Source organism: Pomacea canaliculata, linkage group LG2 (assembly GCF_003073045.1).
Source record: "Pomacea canaliculata isolate SZHN2017 linkage group LG2, ASM307304v1, whole genome shotgun sequence".
Taxonomy (NCBI): Eukaryota; Metazoa; Mollusca; class Gastropoda; order Architaenioglossa; family Ampullariidae; genus Pomacea; species Pomacea canaliculata.
Window position 1 is genome coordinate 8,978,312 of NC_037591.1, and position 20,724 is coordinate 8,999,035.

Here is a 20,724-nt window from a genome sequence, read left to right on the forward strand (position 1 = left end):
AGGTGTTCACAGCTGTCATTTTGACATCTCAAATGTCTTTGATTGACATGCTCTGCGTTATTGTAGATTAAATATCTTAATGTATGATGGTAATAAAGTGCCTGCTTGTGATTTTGTTTATATTGTTAAATAATTACTTATTTTAATACTGTATTGTGCCATTGAATATTAATGTTACGAATAAATTTTATGAAAAAATGTGAAATGAAAATGTTTTAAATGCATTTGATATGTTATGTTATTCTTAGTTAAATAATGATTTATTATTAATTTCAAGACCGTTAATAACGATTTAATATGCAGAACGACTAGTTATTGGGCGAAATGACCGGCCCATGTACAGACACACTCTAGCAGATACCATCCATATACCCACAGCTGGGCACACTCACGCACTCACGAAAACGAATGCAAAGAACACAGCAAGAATATTTTTGACAAATGTATTACAACTGTAAGTCTCCACGTATTTTCTTGTATATACAGCAATATCATGTTAAACTTGGATTTGCAAAATCAGATAATTGGTATGAAGCAGAGAGATTTATCTTTTCTGATCAAATACAAAAGTTTCCGGCATTTTGTCAATACCTGAACATGTACTAAGGGAGAAGTTGTGTTATTGAGTCAAGTAAACGCTTTGCTATGTCTGTTTGTAGAAGCAATAGGAACATGAAATCGTTAGAGCCATCTGTAGTCAAGCTGCTCAATCACAAATTGTCGGTGTGTGTGTCTGTGTGATGTTGTAGGTATGCATAAAAATGGTCGAGGAGTAAGATTTTTTCTTTAGATTGTGTCATTTGTTCACATTTTTTTTAACCTTGTAACTGGAAATTAATTTGTAATTAGAGCTTTTTATATATAGTAACTGAGCACATTTCCCATGTGTAAATTGCCCACTGGGATTATAACAGTTGGTAATTCTTTAAACACAATAAGGACATGGAAATTGAAGACTTAATAATACTTTATATCTCTTACAAAGACACACAGAGAAAGAATTATGAAACAGAATAAGGAAAATTATTGGACTCTTCAACGACATCCAGGACACAGCTAAAAGATACTAATTCGGTACAAGCATATCAAGGTAAAAAGAGCTTGCAAAATGTAAATCTGTGAAGAAGACAGCAGAGAATTATAGGCAGAATTAAGAAGAGGCACCAAAAAGAAGAGTTGGATTAACAACATATAACAATGCAGAGACCTGACATTCAGAATACTTCAAAAATTATGAATAGACCGATAAAGGATGAGATTGTAGGGTTGTCTCCAAGGGAAAAATGGAACCAAGGAGATGACGATGGCACCTACAACACTCTCGATCAGCTTTCATTTGAAACAATGACACGAGACATTTTCACACCTAAAGTAAAAAAATAAAAAAAAATCTCTTTCCATACATTTCCACTTGTCTGTTCAGGACATGACCGATTCATTGAGTGAATCGTGGTGCCGGCAGTCTAGAAACGAAAGGTGAATCCAGCGCGGAAGCCGTCGGGTTAAATCCGCTGAAAGTTGGTTTCAGGTTGAACTGCGCGTTGCCACTCCTGCTTTGCCAGTTGACTCCACTCAGACCCACACTCCACCCGCCGCCCAGATTGGCGTTGAACTGTCGTTTTACGCGGTTGGCTCCGAGCTGGGAAGTACGGGATAGTAGAGCCATCTCTTTCACAGCTTTGTCTGTCACACACACAACCAGAAAGAAAATATATATTTTGGGAATAAATACATTACTGGAATAAATACATACGATGAAACTGTATAACGATAAAAAAAAACCACGATGAACATATGAAATTACAGATTTAAAAAAGAACATGCAACTGAATAAAACAGAAAAGAATAATTAAGCTTATTTTTGAGATGTTTTGTTTTTAAGATTTTGAAGAGACAAATATGAGCCTGAAAAATAGGAAAAGTAAGATTTTATTTTACATACTACTACTACTACAACAACAACAACAACAACAACAACAACAACAACAACAACAACAACAACAACAACAACAATGCAGCGCATAATCACGGTCACTAAGGAGCACGCTCTCACCGTTCGAAACAAATAAGAAACGTTACAGAGTACGAAGGACGGAAGGAGAAATAACTCTGCAGACAAGTAATAAAAGACAAACATATAAGATACATAAGGGAATCAGAGAACAAACAGAAAGGATATACACTTCACTACTCGTAACAGTTTTTGAAAAGAATAAATATGTATTGTACTGTACAGTTCATTTAGAAGTGCGATCAGAGTAGCATTGGTCATAAATCATGTTAAAGAATGATGTGTATATCTAATATACACGAGGTAAACCGATAGCTGCCTGTGCGCGGACTCAAAATCTAGAGATACTATAGTACAAAGGTTCGAACATAGATCATCAACCACGTGACCCACTACCCACCGGCCGTTGTGATGACGCTCATTGTGGTGTTGGTAGCGAAAAGGGTGGCTGCCACGTAGGGGCTAACATCAGACGACAGAGTCAGTTCACCTGCACCGAAAAATCAAAATCGTTTCGCTTTAAACAAATCGTCAGTTCAAGCACTGGATTATTCTTAAACGTTTGTTTGGGCTGGAAGTTCGTATTTTTTGCACAAGCCGAAAAATTTGTTAGTTCCTCGTTTTGATTCACACAAATATTGTGTAAACCTTGTTTTCAATGTAGAAAATATAATGTAAAATAAACGAAACACTCAACTGGCAACGATATAGAACACTTTCACTGTTCTCCCAAACTTTAATTACATTCGTTTAGAAGTCTGAAAGACTAAAGATTTTAAAGTTACCATTCCTTCTTTAACTCTGCCCTTCTCCCCCTGTTATTCCAAGGGTCCTCATCTTTTCAAAAATGTTTTTCGAAAAAAAGGTATTTCATTCTTAAAAATTAGATACCGGAATTTTAACTGGGCACCGTTTTCAATATGCACCTACCGTATGTTTGGCTAATTGTTACACGACTGTCAAATTATCGAGTGTTTAATGTAGTCACCTATTTGACTACCTGCGTGACGTAATGGAAGGCCCTTCTCACACTAGCCTACATCAGGGGTCTTCTACTTACCCTCGAACTGCTGGGCGATTTGACTCATCATAGCTAGACACAGGTCGAGACGGGCGCTGAGTATACCGAGAGAGTCTGAAATATACACAGAAAAATATGAAACAGCAGTTGTGATCATCACGGCAGGCTGTGGCTTAATTTCTAAGAAATAAAATCCTCGGAAGTTTCACTTCTAGAGAGTATTGACCTTTTTTTGCTTTTGTCAAAGAACTCAAAATAATTTTGAGATTTAAGCGTTTATTAGTGCTACGAATGGGGTCTTGAAAGTGCGATGAGTGCTTTTGCATTCGGTTTGGCCTTTAAAATGTTTCCAGTCAACACGAACCGTTGGAACAGCCTTATAAAAGGATTTCCGAGTTTCTGGGTCACTGATGACGTGTTACAGAAAGTTACCATAGTCTCCATTTAATATAATCTCCAAAGTATGTCACAGCCATTAAATATACAATTATCACAAGATGCCAAAACATGTGAAACTAATATGTGTTTTGTTTTCAAAGGGAGGTAGTAAGTTACACTCGCAGCGTGCACATTTCCTGTTGCGAGAGTTTAAAAATAATTTTCATCATTTACCGTCTAGCAATGCTGGATACAAGAAATGTTTTTAGATTGATCTGTTCAAAACGTACCGCTTGCCAGCAAGACCTGCAACACCTCGTGACTTCCGGTACCCGCTGCTGCCATCTTAATGATAGCTTGAGTGTTGCACTCTGAAACTGGAACAAATAAGCAGTTTGAAATGAAGTACAGGTAAAAGTAGAATGGATCTTGTACCCAAAAAACTGATCAGTCTGATGCTTAACTTTGCACCGTTTGTTTCAGATAAAAATAAAATTTGAATAAAATAATCGTGCACTCAAATCCACTGTGACAGTCCATTGTACATCTGCAACCCAAGGGGCTTATGTGTTACACTTACCTTGTCCTGGTAGCTGCGTGAGCAAGTCTAAGGCGAAGTTCTGCAGGTCTTGGATATTCTGATGCAGAAGATCAAGTGTTGTTCCTGGGAGAAAAAAAAAGGAGGTATGAACTACCAAGAACTAGAATCGTTAGAAATTTTTGGATTAGTGTATTTACACACTTATGCAAGGAAAAAACTGAAGCGGCAATAGAAAAAAATATATCTAATATAATACTTTGCATATTGAATAATAGGGTTATGTACGTAGAGGTGTGTATATGTAAATACACCCCCAAAAAACCCTTAAATTTTTATTTTCATTCTATGATTCAAAAGCTTGTAGGTTTGATTGAGTGTTGCCATTGGATATAAAACCAAGCAAACTAAGATCATGGCAGACACTCAATTGGGAATCTGCGGTGAAGGTTGTCCCCGAAGGTAACCTGCCCCTGGTAATTAAAAGGCCTAGACGATTGATAATGTCCTTTGTTTTAGTCGACACGAGAGTGAGAGAGTGTGTGAGAGAGGAGAAGGAGACCAAAATAAAACCTGTGTGAGACACTAAAAATCGTGATAATGACCAACTGACCTTCTTTTGCCCCCGTCACTAAACTTCGGATCATAGTGACCAGTGCCTTAGACTGCATTTTAACATCAACAGGTACCTGATAGTACAGAATCAAAGTCATAATATTTGATAAAGTTTCAGCTAGGCTGGACCTTACAGCTTAAAAAAAATTCAATGAATAAAGTTTACACATATGGAATAAGTCAAGAGATAATGTTATTGTCTTCTTCTCTTTTTCTTTCGTTGACTAATTCCTTTTCTTTTTTTTCGGTTTAACTGTCACCACTATCATGATCGTAAATCGTGAACGTTGTTCAGAGAAGAATAAAGAGGAAGATGAGAAGGAAGAGAAGAAGTGAAGCCGATGATGTGAAAGGCAAAGACTAGGGAGGAAAGTGAACACAGCTCAGCTACTTACCGGACCAGACGTCTGTGCCGAGACGACTGTAACGCCGACAACAGCGATGAGACAAAGAAAGGAGACTTTTTGGAACATGTTGTCTGAATGTTGTAAAGGTAGTATCTATATGTTTACCTGTGGAATAGAAAGGTTATTCCCACCATCTTTGAGTCGTTTGCTAATTATACTCAGACAACTATCAACGACAGTTTGTTAATATAATGAACCACTTGCTAAGGTGGGAGGGACAGCGTGGTGGTCGGTTCGATACCCGGTATACTTCCTCCGGTTGACCCTCTGTGGAGTGGGTGCCTGACTCTATTGAGAGTTGGGGAAGGTAGGGGAGCGAAGGCTTTTTTCGTTTTTTGTTATTTTTTTTAAATAAAAATTGCTTTTTCTAGTTCTTCTTTCCTTCTTTATTTTTATTTGTTTATTTATTTTTAAAATATAGATTATGTATATTATAATACTTATTTATGTTTTATGAATTCTATTTATGCTTTTAACTTTGTATTTATTACCTATTGTATAATATATATTCCTTTTCTTTTCTTCTTATTTTTTTTTTATCTAACTTTAACCCAGATCATTTCTAACAGAAAATAACCGAAACAAAGACAAATTTCTTACATGTAGACATCATGAGACTACTCTTGCAGGTCTGTGACAGTGTAAATATAAAAGCAATTGTCTAGTATTCGTATACAAATCATAACATTATCATTTCACAGATGCCAGTAGAAAATACAACCAAGAAATATGCTGGATGTGAAGGAGAGGGAAGAAAAGAAACAAATGTAAACTCACCCGTATAGACGTAGGAGCGAAGAAGGAAGCTGCTCACTGGTTGCCAGCTGACTGGAAGTTGACAGCAGCCTGAAAGTCTCCCTGAAACTATATACCTGTCTTCCAGGATGCACCGCCTCCCGGATGCACCATGGGAATGAGGCTGTAGGTCGACTTCTTCCGCGTCACAGGCAGATCCGCTTTGTCTCACCTTCTCTCCTTCTCTTCCAATCAGCACCTCGACCCTCGGGGCATATTTCACTGTCTCCCAGCGTTTCTCAAAATATCGCATATTTCTCCCCCTCACCCCTGTCGTGGCGCTTGTAGAACGAGGTCAAAAGTCGCGGAGGTCGACCTACATTAGGATGTCGCGGCTACAGTCTTAAGAGTCTTTATTTTTCTTAAGAGTATTTAAGTCTTTATTTTTCTGGAAGTGCAGGAATGTTTTGAGAAAGCAATTCTTCCACAACAATACTCATAACAGTCTCTTTCCGAGGCATTTTGATAACAGTATACAGACAAATACATTTTTGTGGTTGTTCTCTGTGGATTTCCTTTCAATAAAAATTGTAAACGAATAATTTGTCTGTTTGTGTGTGGTGGTGTGCGCGCCTTTGTTTGTTTGTTTGTTTGTTTTGAAGTGGGTTGTTATACTGCCGTAATAAATTTTTTTTGTGTGTTAACGGTTTAGGAAATAAAAATAACAAGCGAGAGGCTTTTTCCCTTACTTCTAGGCCAGTCATCCGTTTTGTGTTATTTTCTTGCAGAGAAGTAATCAATGAACGAGTGAAAGAAAGGTGGAAGCAAAAACGATAAATCAACACATGTAAAAGAAAATTTTGAAACAGTGTGTTTTTAGTGTTTGTTTGTTTTTATTTTTGCCTTCTTGTCATACGTTGTTCACATTCTGTCTCTCTCACACACAGCTTGTTGTGACAGTGTCACTTTTGAGTGGTATGGAACCTCTCAAACTCGATGACTGAGTCATCTTCTGACAAACAGGTCTGTAGGACATGGGGCATCAACCGGGAAGTTTTTCTAACCATCAGGACGTTAAAACATAAACACATGAATATTCAGGTTTTTAGGATATGGTTCTTAAGATGAGCTTTCTTTCTTGGAAAACTCAATAATAAATTTCTACTGATATATTTATATACTGTATACGTAAATAGAAAGAATAATTTTAAGAATCTTTTAAATAAACCTAAGAGTGGTAATACGTGCAAATATGTGTGTGTTGATATTTATGCGAACCAACACTGTATTCATATTCTCAAAAAAGTTTAATCATATTTCTATAGAATGAATTGTATAAAATAAAATATAAAAATGTCTTGTGGGGTAGCGATACCGCTGTGAAGTATCTGTCACCTTCCGGCTTGTGCGTTTCTGGGGAGACGGGAAAAAGTTAGTTGGGGGGATGGGAGGACGTGAACTGTTCCCCCAGTCAGAATCTGACACATTTTTTAATAAAACAAAGTTCACGCGCTAATCTTGACCTGCTCCACACAAAACATCCGGGGTGTTACGTCACGCGCCCCGAGGGCATAAATTCTCGCTGGGTCGCACACGTGACCAACACCGGGTCGGGGGATTGGGGGGTAGGGGTAGGGGTGGTATTCTGTCATTAAGCGACCTGCCACGCACTTGGCTGTCTGACCTGTCTTACCTCCTCTCTGAGGGTGATCGAGTATCATACACCCGGAGTCCGGGACCACTCGAAGAACACGGATACAACACAGACAATAGTCGTTTTCCAACAACAACAACAAAAGTTGTTCTTTAGCGTTGTCTTTCTGTCCTTCAAGGATGAATACAAACGCTGTATATGAATGTATAAGAGACATTTGAATTGTTATAAATTTTTCTTGGTAACTTTCAGCGTTTCTCCTGGAAAGAGATCGAGCGAGTACAGTGTACATCTTGATGTGCAGGAAGAGTAGAGTGGGGTAGATATGAAGACAGATAATAGCAGACAAAAACATCCATGTACACACATGGTTTCACGAGTGAGATCCACAGATATAGGGAGTTCAGTGTGGTGTGACTATTTCCAGTTATCTGTGTCGTCTGGGTGTAGTGGGGCGGTATAGAGGGGTATGTTAGTGAGTATAAAGTTGAATTAAGCAGAATTAGAAAAATGAAGATTTTTACTGGATGAAATGTTGTTGATATTCATGAGACCACCCATTAATTCACAAGCGCACATTAATTAAACAGTAGGGGAAAAAAAGGTAGGGGGAGGGTGACTGATAGATATATCACAAAAAACGAACTTTTAAAGACTTTTAAAAAATGGTCAGCATTATCTAAATAACGAACAGAGAAAGGCCGAGCAAGCAAATAAGCTATATCATGGGAACACAGCCCACTAAACACATGCCACATGCCCGAGATGAGATCTGAACCCAGGACAGCCAATCCTCGCTGTATTGGTGACAGGCGCCAACCGTTGCTCCACCGGACCACCTAATCAGGAACCGGGAAAAACAGTTTAATGGAAAACTCATAAATTTTACATGATTCCGTCCTGCTAGCAGCACACGGTGAACTTAAGAAGATTCAAACGTCTTCCACTGGGTAGGTGTCCTGCATGACGTCACAGAATTACCGTTTCTGGGGCATCTCCTGCACCAGCTGTTGATGCCCGCTTTTGAAAGGTAGCGGTGGATCCATTTCAAGTTTCATCTCACGGATATCGATATGCAATTGTTTTGATATACCCATCACAATATGGAAACAAAAGGGATCTGTACAAACACGCCCAGATATGTTTTTGATGATGACTGTCAGCTGATAATATAAATCCTTTAATACACCGGGGGAGCGATACAATGACAATAGAGCCACGAATCAAAACAGGTGAAAAACGCTGAAGGTATCGCATTACCGAGTGTTTTCTGAGGTGTAAGAGTTAATAAGATAAAGATAACATAGACCATAATACTTTATTCGCAAACAATGTTTAAACAGGACTTCACCTATCGGGTTGGAGATTTTCTGGCCACCGCTGAACGTTGTTTTTTTTTCTTTATCCTCTAATCTCTTTTCCCAATAAAAACCGATGTTACTCAAAATGTGTCGGGGACAGAAGGTTCTCCTGTTACACACAACTAATCCTGTGATTAAAACCATCATTGTATGAAAGACTATTTAAGCTCGTGCATCTCCACATCAGCAGTTGGAGGACGCCTCGCCTGTCAACGTGTATCAACTCCTCGGGTGGATTCACCTCCTGGTAAGTATGACCAGGGTCGGTTCTACCATCAGGCGAACTAAGCACTTGCCAAAGGTGCAGACACGGGAAGGGGCGCGAAAATGGTCCTCTGTTTTCCTTTAAAGATGAATAATGTTTGGGGAAAATATCCTTTCCATAGAATGGTATTACCAGGACACCTTTCCTCTGCTTGTAGGATGACTTCCCCACACGAGTTTCTCAGTACGTGTATTACAGGAAGACCCATCATTCGAGGGGTTTGCAGTGACCAGCTAACCAGCGGGGAAGTAGAGGGAGTAGGGGGCGGAGAAGGGATGGCGTTGGTGGATGGAGAAGGTGTTAGGCTGGGGGCTCAAATAGGGGCTGCTTTTTGTGTGATTAAAATGTTAGGAAAAATATCGTTTTCATAGAATGACTTTTACAGGACACCTTTTCTCTCCTTGTAGATTCATTTCACGAAACGAGTTTCTCAGTACACGTATTAGAGGAAAACCCCATCATTCCATTAATATGTGTCATCCAATTCCCCATCCCAAGTTCCTACCTGGATATCTGATGTTACAGGGTAGTGTTCTATGGGGTCCCGACCTACCTGCCTAAACGCGACACCAACCCACTGCTCTACCCCCACTTGTTATTTCATGACAAATTGTAATGTTTATTTATATTGAATTATTTTTATATCTAAGAGTGCATCTATTTGTATACAGTTTAAACACATAGCTTGCTGTTGTACTCTGTTGACAGAATATTTGAAATATGTTATTAAAAGATAATGCGTATTAAGACTTACATGTTTCTCTAGTTTTCAACAAACTCGAACTCGTGCACATCAGGCCGGATACCTGTCTATAATGTACTAGTGATTGGTCGTAGTTAGGCAACGGAATGGAGGAGAAATCGAGAGTGCAATCATCCCTAGAGCAGCGGCTCCATTACCACACCTCTGTCCATCTCGCGTACTCATTGCCCAATGTTCCCGACAGATTGGTAGCCTCTGCCCTGGATTGCATTGTATCCCTCTGAAAAATTAGTCCATTGTAAGTTGCTGTTTATCTGATTATAATGAGCAACAGAGAGTTGATATGATTCTAACTTTGATCTTTCTATCCCTCAGGTAAACATATCGACATTTCATATTACCTTCAAACCTTCATAAGACGCCATGCTACCGAGAGCTTGCCTCGTCTGTGTCATCGCTGTTGTCTGCGTTACAATCGCCACAGCACAGTCCTCTGATCCGGTAAGTGGCTGAGCTAAAGACATTTTAATTTATTTTTTAATAGAGTACAGCATCTTTTACTGCTTATGACATTTACATGGTTCATTATACTGAAATTGTTAAAAAAAAGTATTCATTACTTGTTCTTGTAAAATTCATAGTTTTAGAATAACATATGCAAATACAGTAATCAATAGCGTACTCAAATATTGGATCATGTGTGTGTGTGTGTGTGTTATTATTTCATTACTCCACAATTTGCTCAATTTGTGACGTAGAGCTGTTTCATGGTAACCATTCCTAGGGAAGTCATTAAATCGCGTCGTAAGAATATTCACCAAATAACCTCAACAATTATTTTTTCTCTCATTTCGTACTTTCAGGTAGAAATTCCTCCAGAAGATGATATCAAATCGCAGTCTAAAGCACTGATCTCTCAGGTCCGAGAATTAGTGACAAAAGCGAAAGAAGGTCAGATGATCATCGGTATTACAATCCTGCATTTTTGTATGTCTCCTTCTCACAGGAAGTGAAGGAAGCTTGGGCTAACAGCTGGATGCTACCAGACAGATGTGGAGGAAGTAGCCGTGGCATTTATTCTTAAAATTTTCAATAAAAAGGCAGATCACATGGCGACTATCCGCCTGTTTTTGGTTTAGTGTTTGGGAATCATTTGTGCCTGCTCACATCATGCTTCCAGCCACTCAGTCACATCAACACCTACGTCCCAGACTTTTAAAATACTATATACTTTAGCCTTTGTCTTGCATATCTATGTAAATATACTGTGGTACACACTTTGGCAGGTTGCAACGGAAGCTGTACCTTTATAAGTGATATCTTTCTTCCTCCAGGAATATCACTGGATAGTCTTCGTCAGGATGTCCTGGACCTGAAGACCTTCACCTCAAGCCTGCTCCAGCAGGTGCCAAGTGAAAGTGAGCTTACATCAGGCCCTTGTTTTATCAGATATAGAATGGATCGTCATAGATGGTGAAGTCCTTGACAGTTTCATTCAAATTTCATTCACTTGTCTATGTCTGAGCTTAGGTATACATGTACAATTAGGTCAATTTTTGGGCAACAAAATCATTTTCCTCTCTCGTGAGCTTAGCTGTTTATTTGTGTTCCAGTTTCGGAGTGCGATATTCAAACCATCATCAAGATGGCAGCAGCGGCTACCAGAAGTCACGAGGTGTTGCAAGTCTTGCTGGCAAAAGGTACGTTTGTAGCTGTCTTCCAGCTGTGTAATTTGAAAAGCTTCTGTGTATATTGTATTACCTGGTTGCTGGAAGCAATATTGTGATAACAACATAGTCTGTCCGTAGCATATAGAGAAACAACATCCATAACGGTTAAAAAATCTGCTACCTACAGGTACCGGTTAAAATTCCTTATTCATTATCTATAAGTAGGAATTCCTAAAATGTTTTCTCATTATCAAAAAGGACCTTTTTGGGCGAAGCGGATTACTAAGTGGTTAGAGTACTGGCTTGCTGGTTCAGTTCCCGATTAGTGCAACAAATTTCCCCCTGATGACCCAGCTGGCGGGAATGGGTAGCTGACTCCTTTGAGGGTTGGGAGAAGTAAGGCAGCGAGGGAGAGGAGATGGGCATCACCTTCATGTAAAGCTGGACTTTTCACTGTATTTGTTTTCACTGACCATTTTGTTTAATAATTAAAATAAATTGATAATTGTTTACTCATATTTTCTCGATTCACGTCATTCGGTCAGAAGAAATTTTGGCTTACTGAAGCTTTATGGCTTTTATTCATATTTTTCCTGTTTCTCATGCTAATTGAAGGAATCACACTTCACCATTATGAAGAACTCACGCGCATTCTCATCATTTTTGCCCTGAAGAGCCACTGTGATGACAGGTTAACTGTTCTCCGTCTTCTCGGAAAATCAGACTCAACCTATAAAACATCATTGTTTGAAACCGAGTTTTGTAGTTATTATATTTTTTTAAGAATTTGTTTTAGCGCCTCAAAAGCCAGACACAGTAATAATCTCATTTCCTGTTGTTATATTTCAGATGCTGTGAGTTTGCTTGGTGCCCGTCTCGGCCTGTGTCTGGCGACGATGAGTGAAATCGCTCAGCAGTTCGAGGGTAGGTCGACGACTTGTGATTTGAACAGTTCCCCAACCCTACCATTCCTCATGACGGTCATGCAATAATTTACCAAACACAAACACACGCTAAGGGTTCAATCCCCATGAAATAGCTTTCTTTTACCATTTTTTTTCAGAGAAGGCTGTGCACTTTCAGGACCGAAAAATTATTTGTCATGTTAAGTGCTTCACCTCATCTCAAAACAATTTGTAATGAAACTGGACAGTTCCATAGAAATGTCAGGAGACTAGCGGTAGAGATAAAATCTAAAGATGGTGTGTGTTTATGGAGGGGTTGGATGTGAGATGTGACCCACAAGCCCGTGCATTGTGCTTTCATAAGCTGACATCTGGGGAATAAAGTTTACATAACGCTAGTCTCTGGAAGTAAGGAGAGTCGCAAGTGCACAATTTTGAACTTAAAATTAGCGGAATGCCATTTCTTGTCCTTCTCAAAAAAGTTCAAGAATCATCATGTTCTTAAATGATTATCAATTAGCTTAAAACAGGAAGCTATAATCTTTCGATGCAGGTGAACTGACGCTGTCGTCTGATGAGGGTCCCTATCTGACCGCCATCATTTTCACTATCGATCTCACCAGCAATGTCATCGATACCGCCGGTAGGTAGTGGGTCTCGTGATTGAGACTCAGTGCATCCTAGCATCCTTACCAAATCCATACACACGCAAAACGAATGTGTCACGGGCATGTTAGATATACTTAAAAAAAGTATTAACATAGGACTAACATTGCTAAGCTTTCAGTACCTAACGAATTGCAAAGTCATTTTCTTATACCATATATCTACACTGGACATTTCTTCTTTTCTTAATTTTTGATAACGGTATAAGTAAGAACCTCTTAAAAAAGTACAAATTAAAAATCTCATCATCAAGCAACTTGATCTTTTTTCTTAAATGTTCTAGAAATGTGTCTAGTCCAAGTCTACGCTAAGTCCATCTGAGCTGTGTATGTTGTGTCACATATTAGGGTTCTAGTTCAAATGGGAATTGTCATTCATGCTATAAGATTGTATTTATTTTGCCTCTGACTCTGTGGTTGTATATTTTTTCTCTGATTCTGTGGTTGTGTGGTAGACAAAGATGTGACGGCGATAGCTCTGCCACCCGACAGCTCGCTCCTCCAGGTCAATCGCGCGCGACGACAGGGCTTCGACCTCGGTGGCGGTTGGAGTGCGGGGCTGAATGGCATCTCCTGGCAAAGCCCGAGTGGCGGTACAGAGTTCAACGTAAAACCAACTTTCAACAACGGAATCATCCCAGACGGCTTTAAAGCCGGCTTAAGATTTAATTTTTAAATGAGCTGCAACACTTTTCCCTTCTGAGTAAAGGAAACCGATCATGTCCTAAACGTGTACATGTGTAAGATCGACCTACAGAAATTACACATCTCTTCTACCCGATTATTGTGTTCTTTACAGGTCCTTATGATCTTTCTTAGTTGTGATGAGGACTTTAAAGTTCTTTCTGTAGCATGCCGTCTCCATGACACCACAGCGTATACAGCATTACAGAAATGTTAAAAAAATAAAACATAATGAAAAATGTTATAATGTATACGTGTTTTTATATACATGTGTCTGTATTTGTCTAATTCATAAACAGATATATATATGTGTGTGTGTGTGTGGTTATCATTCATTCTCCTACTCCAACAAACCCACACAGTGAGCTTTCAGGGTGGGATGGAAGTAGTCTAAGGAAGGAAGGAATGTCGAGGCCAAGTTGGTCAGACTGTCTTACAAACATGTAGGACTGGTCATCCTGCGTGGGACTTGATCACATCGGTCAACACAGGCATGAGTAGTGAGCCTTTGTCAGCTGCTGTCTGTCCATGTCCTCCCTTGGCGACAGTTATTGCGCATGGGACGAATAAAACAAAAGATTTAAAACTTTTAATCATCTTTTGATCGACTTATAGTCAGAGATAAAAAATAACGCTCTAATTTCTCCCTCATCCCCTAATCCCTTCCCTCATCTCTCTCCCTCTCTCTCACACACACAAAAACACGCAGACACTTTTTCTCAATCTTTTTCTATATCTTTCTATATATTTTTTTTCTTTTTTTCTTTATTACTTTTGCGCATTTGTCTTTACACCCTCTCTCACACACACACAAACCCTTCCGTAACTCGACAGGATTTAACAGCGCTGTAAAAGAGGGACAGAGGGACACTCCACAGGCTCCGTGTTGACTGAGTAGGGCGGGATGAGGACAATGTGAACAACAAACAATATATATGCAGTACACATAAATGAGCTCAAGTATTAACAGTAAGTTAGACGAGGTCGAACAGTTTAAGAACGCAAACATTGCTTCTTTGTGATACTAAGCAAAGAAAATATATTCAGAGGCACGTGGAGGAAATAAAAATGAACACGCACACACACCCTGTGTATGACAATGTAGAAAAGCAAACAGTGACACTAAGCCTTGTAAGTTATAAAGAAGAGGATATATGAACGTCTGTAAAACACATTGGACACCACAATGCATAGATAGATAATTTGGCAACAGTCGGAGAGTGTCGTTTGTGTCGGTTGCATAAAGGTGTGATGTCGAAATTAAGGGGAGGTCTGTTCCCTCTCAAAGGGTTCATGGTCAGGTCACGCTCATCTTCCGACACATCCACTCCTTACTTTCCTCCAATGAAGGAGTTGACGGTTGATCGGTCCTTTTGTTTGAAAAAGGTGGGAGTTTTGCGATCGTGATGCCACACAGACAACCATGCACGCTCCGCATACAACAAACATCCTTTGAATTCAAACGCTACAGAGTGTGGGAGAGCTACCCTACTGCTACAATTTTATTCTGGGTCGCTGTGACTGGAATAATGCATATTTAAATATCTTCATGCTTCTTACAACAAGGTGAAAGGATAAAGGATGTTGAATTTTGAGAAAATTGCCTCATTAAAAAAGCACCTGAGACCATGTAACATATATTTAAAAATAAAATTAGAAGTAAAGCAAAACGAACAAATAAGTGAAAGGAGCTGTAGCCAGTCAAAAGTAAACAGAGGAGTAAACTATGGCACAGTCTGAGAAACTCGATTTACTGTGTAATCAAAGATGTTTGTGTACTTGTGTCAACCTCCATAAGTGACGGCCTGATTTTTATGTATTCAAAGGTCTTTGAGCCCCAGAGACTACGAAAGGCCACTTGTGGGACCTGGCTTTAGGGACGAAGTGGATTTTTGGGGCGACGCGGAAGAAGCTGAACTGCAGCCTCGTTCCTATCTCGCATCCGGGAGGCTGTGCTTCCTGAAAGACAGCTATAAAGTTTGGGGAGATGTTTGGCTGCAACAGACAGCTCTCCATCGTGGTAACAGCTCAGTCAGAAGAGTCGTTCCCTTCATCTTTCGTCTATTACAGGTGAGTTCAACTCTAGTTATCGGCAACTTCAACCGACTGCCACTGCTAAGTGCCTGATTATAATTAGCAAACAAGGCTCTGCATGATATTAACCTTGAATTTTCTATTTCACAGGGGGCAACAATTAAGACAACATGTTACCTAGGATCGTCTTCACCTGTGTGGTCGCTGTCGTCGGCGTCACAAGCATCGCGGCACAGACGTCTGGTCCGGTAAGTGGCTGAGCTGTGTTCAGTGTCTCATTAGTCTTCGTCTCTCGCATCATCGGTTTCCCCTGTATCATTTTCTCGTTATTTTTCTCCTCCTTTCCTTTTCATCGTCTTCTTCTCCAAACTGCTTGATTGTCGACGGTACGGGTAAAAGGTAAGAGTCGTCACCCGACCTTTTCAGGTCGTTAAAGAGCGAGGTGTTAGAGACCTCACTTTTCTCGGGGCCAGCTTTACATGGGGTCGGTGCCCATCTCCTTTCACTTGCTGCCTTGCCTTCCAGTACAATCGATGATGAAAAGATAATAAAGAAGAAAGAGGTCGGTAAGGAAGAGAGAAGAAGATAATTAAAGCATCACCATGAGTCTTGGTTAGGGTTAATATTTTGCATTTTTGTAATTACTAATGCACTTTCTCAACAATCAGTTTACTTATACAGCATTTTGTCAAACCTAATTGATCTAATAGGCTTTATTCTAAAAAATTATTCGGTCGCTTGAATTATATCTAAACGCACGCTGTAACCCCGCCAAATTTTATATATTCTGTACTTTCAGGTGAACGTCTCGTCGACTGTCGATGTTAAAGAGCAATCTCAAACACTGGTCACTATGGTTCGAGGATTAGTGACGGGGGCGAAGGAAGGTCAGTTGATCCTATTTCACTGTTTTGGTGTATAACGCAGTCGTCTCCATTTTCTTGATCTATCGACTAACACAAACAGAATCATCAGTTAGATGCACTTCCTAGTTCCTAAAGGCATGTCACCCTCGGAAACCCGTTTCACGGGTGATCCTGACTACGTGACTACAATTTTTTTTTTTTCGCTTACTTTTATATACAGTGGCTACATTCAGTCGAACCTACTAGCTTTTCAGTTATAAATGGAAAACAAAAATTCAAAGCAAGAGTTTTTAGTTTTGTTGCTTTTGTTGTTGGAAAATATCACACATGTACACATATATATATACTGCACACACACACACACACATGCCTTATTATCAGTTTTCACCAGGTAGAGTATTTTGTTTTATTTATTTTTTCTTATACTCGTGAGACTTTACCCTTGCAAAGCTGAGATACAGATATCGTAGACAGTTAACGACACGACTAATCTTTTCTTTCATTCTTTCTTCTTCCAGGGACACCCCTCGCTCGTCTTCGGCAGAATGTCCTTGACCTGCAGAACTATACCTCAGACCTGCTCGTGCAACTGCCAGGTAAAGGTGAGCATAACATATCTATCAGATATAGAACGGTCGCTCGTTGCGAATTTTACAATGGTCCATGACTGTTTCATTCAAATTTCTGTACTTTCTTCAGCCTTAAGACAGCAGTATAAATTAGTAATAAATTAATTAAATTAATTAATTAAATAAATTAATAAAATCATACAAATTAGTCAGTTTTTATTATAAGATTTTTTCCTTATTTTTCCAGTTTCAAGTTTGGTTATTTGTTCTAGTTTCAGAGTGCCACACTCAAGCCGTCATCAAGATGGCAGCAGCGGCTATCGGAAGTCACGAGGTGTTGAATGCCATGTTGGCCAACGGTACGTATATAATCACCAAAGATTTGAAACATGTACATATTGTTTTACCGGATGGCTGGGTTACAAACTGATCGTGCGTAACGAATTAAAATAAAAATTGTCAACTCCTTTGTTGAAAACGAAGCAAGTGAAAGGTTCCACTGAAATGATATGATGGTTTCCATTCAACGTTTGTACGTTTACTCATTTTAAGCTCATAATGGATGCCTTCTGGAATCGACACATTATGGGATAATATACATCCTGAAGTGACCATCAGTGACGCTGTTTATTTATCAGATTACCGGGAAGTCATGTGTGTACAGATTGTGCTCAGGTTCCCATGTTGCCATGTTAACCTCGTGGACCAATTTGCACTTTTTTCCCTAGTAAAAATTATTTTCAATCTCCCTTCGCAAATTACAGCAATAATTCTATTTCCCGTTGTTCTGTTTCAGAACCTTTGGGTATACTCAGCGCCCGTATCGACTTGTGTCTTGCTATGATGAGTCAAGTTGCTCAGCAGCTGGAAGGTTAGTCTGGTCACATATTTAGGTTTTACTGGCATCTTTTAACTTCCATATAATGAATCTGAGTGGTTAGGTTATAGTATATCAGCAACTTAAGTCCAACACACTCCAACAAAGGTAAGAACGGCCAACAAGTGCTTCCCTTCGGCAGGCGCAATTTGAAGTTTTAAAACTAGCCAATCACCTCTGAAAAACCTTTTCACGATTCTCCAGCAAGTCCACCCTGATGTGTTTCGAGCCCAAACTAAGAACTAAGTCTCGCCAAAACTAAGCCGAATGGCCAACTGGCCGACCCTATACACGCAATTTTAAATTTTAAGTAGTGGAATACTTTTCTTTAGTAGAAAAAATGAGTCAGGACAATTACAATTTTTAAATATTACGATCCCCTAAAAACCAGCTTAAAGAAAAAGGTCTTTATCTTTTAAAGCAGGTGAGCTGACTTTGTCTTTCAATGCAGGTGAACTGACGCTGTCATCTGATGTGAGTGCCCACCTGGCCGCCATCCTTTTCGCTACCAACACCACAATCAACGTAATCGAAACTGCCGGTAGGTACTGGTCACGGGGTTGAGACTGTGTTCCAACCTTTTATTAGCATTTTTGTACTAAACTAATATCAAAGCCAGAAGATGCGAGCTGATCGTTCATATTAGACTTAAATATAATGGTGAAGTGGAACAGGATCAAAATTCCTCGTTTCTAATTTCTAAAGTAAATGAAACTCGTGTCACATGTCCACATAAGTTGGCCTTTTTAGGGGTAAGGTTTTGTAGATAAGCCTATAAAGGAGAGGACAAATTAACTGTCTCATCGACAAACATTTTGACTCCTTTATTCTTCCTAAAGAAGTGCTAGTTTTCTTTCTGTTTTAGCTGCCTACTGTATCTGAACTGAGCATCAATTTTCATATGTTTTCGTAACTTAGCTTTGTATAAGTAATTTTGTATATGCTCCATCATGCAACTTTTCCATGTTTTCCCCAGTGCATTTTGCGAATGTTTGTTTTTGTGGCAGACAAAGCTTTAATGGAGATAATTTTGCCGCCTCATAATGACAGACTCCCAGCCCCTCGCGTGCGACGACAGCTCCCACCACTCGGAGGTCAAGGTTTCAGCTTTGGCAAGCTTTCGCTCCCTCCTTTCTATCCCTCATATCCCTTAAAAAGCAATTTACCTTTCACATTCAATCCCCTGAATTTCGGCAAGTTGCCAACCAACCAACCGTTCAAGACCTCGGTGAATCTAGGCAAAGGCTTTAGCTTGGGGTTTCCTGATGGTTTAATCTGGAAAAGCCCAAAAGGCAACACACTGATCAACCTAAAACCCACGTTCGATGGGCTGTTACCTAACGGTGTTGAACTTAAGCTCAACTTAAATTTATGAAAAAAATATTAAGCTACTGCGCAGCGATTCACTTTTAATAAAAGAAATTACTCGTGTCCTGAAGTATAAAGGTGTTAAATGTACAGAAATTGGTACTTTTCACTAACGGATAAACAGTAAATGTCATAAAGAAGACAGAAAAGTAAAATAGTTTCATCATCGTTGTTGTGGCGGGATTCCCTTTACGTTTTTTTCTGTTTCTTAGTTTTCTGCTAATTTTTGAGGGGTGCTGTTCGTCAGTACTGTCCACGATCACTTCTTTAACTGCCTTTTTCGTCTGCACCATTGTTCTGTTCTCTGCAGGATTGTCTTTTTGCATGTCATTATGATCTTGAGATGTGACAGTGTCATCTAATGTTGCATCTTTCCACGGTGGTCATCAGGTTTTCTAAAATGACAAAATACGAAGCATACATAGCTAAACTTTCTAATGTTCACCTGATAATTGATATCAGTGTATTGCTGCAAGTGAACCACTCATGTCCAATCTGTAAGTAGTCATTAAATCCGCTGTTTTTTGACCAACTGAATTTCCTTGAATTTTAACGTTTTTGAATCCAACTGTGTATGTTAGATCTTACTGCTTGTGATTTTTTGACTTGTATCTGAGATTTATAGTCAATCAGGACACTATTAAATAATTAAAATTCATATTTGTATTCGTACTTATGTGTGCGTGTGTTTAATTTGCTATGCTCACAAGAAAGACACACACATTCTCGGTCCGCGGTCAATCAAAACACATAGAAGTTGAATGAAAATCTATATCTTTAGGCATTAATTGTAACATTTCACATTTTTATATTCAGTAAACGAGTTATTAGTTTTAACAAATGTTATGCATAAACTGTATTGTAACCTGCCAACCAGAATAATAATATACACAAAGTTGTAACGCTCACAAATGTTAATTAACAACGTACCATTGCCACCAAGACCTGCAACACCTCGTGACCTCCGGTACCTCCTGCTGCCATCTTGATATGATCATAGACGTGGAGATATAAGTTCGGGATATAATGACTTGAGTGTAGTACTCTGATACTAGAAACATTAACAGCTTTAGCAGAAGAGAAGAAAAAGATTTCATAGGAATCATAGCCCCCCCCCCCCCCAAATCCTGATTCGTATACTTAAACTGGCATCCAAGTCTATGGAGGGAAGAACATAAATTTAAAATGGCTACAAACCACTATATGACTGATCATTCAGATTACTGATCATTACCCATAATTTGTCACCAAGAGGCTAGCCGGGTGGGAGTACGGAAAAGAAGGTAATAAAAAAAAAAAAAAAAAAAAAAAAGGTGTGTTGGGGACGGGATCTGATCTCACGGCTACCGACAACTTATAACTTCAAAGAAAGTCGTTTCCTTGTTGTCCTAACGATGG

At 39.3% G+C, this 20,724-nt stretch overlaps 3 protein-coding genes across 4 annotated transcripts; 2 read left to right on the forward strand and 1 right to left on the reverse strand.

Annotated features, from left to right (window-relative positions):
• Positions 1 to 427: 427 nt before the first annotated feature.
• On the reverse strand, positions 428 to 5,943 carry LOC112557705. The gene is made up of 8 exons (XM_025227704.1): positions 5,748 to 5,943; positions 4,959 to 5,075; positions 4,562 to 4,637; positions 3,991 to 4,074; positions 3,701 to 3,787; positions 3,072 to 3,146; positions 2,412 to 2,501; positions 428 to 1,683 (listed from the first exon to the last, which is right to left on the reverse strand). The coding sequence occupies exons 2-8, from the start codon at positions 5,034 to 5,036 to the stop codon at positions 1,436 to 1,438; spliced, it is 738 nt and encodes a 245-aa protein (XP_025083489.1). The 5' UTR covers positions 5,037 to 5,075; positions 5,748 to 5,943; the 3' UTR covers positions 428 to 1,435.
• Positions 5,944 to 8,886: 2,943 nt separating this feature from the next.
• LOC112557108 lies at positions 8,887 to 13,827 on the forward strand. Its single transcript, XM_025226746.1, has 8 exons — positions 8,887 to 8,967; positions 10,064 to 10,189; positions 10,552 to 10,639; positions 11,023 to 11,106; positions 11,302 to 11,388; positions 12,208 to 12,282; positions 12,817 to 12,906; positions 13,384 to 13,827. Exons 2-8 carry the CDS (start codon positions 10,112 to 10,114, stop codon positions 13,602 to 13,604), a joined length of 723 nt encoding a protein of 240 aa, XP_025082531.1. The 5' UTR covers positions 8,887 to 8,967; positions 10,064 to 10,111; the 3' UTR covers positions 13,605 to 13,827.
• Positions 13,828 to 15,547: 1,720 nt separating this feature from the next.
• Positions 15,548 to 19,984, forward strand: LOC112558011. Of its 2 annotated transcripts, none has more exons than XM_025228189.1 (8): positions 15,548 to 15,682; positions 15,797 to 15,894; positions 16,446 to 16,533; positions 17,031 to 17,108; positions 17,354 to 17,440; positions 17,878 to 17,952; positions 18,410 to 18,499; positions 18,966 to 19,984. In XM_025228189.1, exons 2-8 carry the CDS (start codon positions 15,817 to 15,819, stop codon positions 19,331 to 19,333), a joined length of 864 nt encoding a protein of 287 aa, XP_025083974.1. In that variant the 5' UTR covers positions 15,548 to 15,682; positions 15,797 to 15,816; the 3' UTR covers positions 19,334 to 19,984. The 2 variants fall into 2 exon arrangements, with proteins under 2 accessions (XP_025083974.1, XP_025083973.1); XM_025228188.1 differs by having other exon boundaries at positions 15,549 to 15,682; positions 17,031 to 17,114.
• The last annotated feature ends 740 nt before the right edge of the window (positions 19,985 to 20,724 follow it).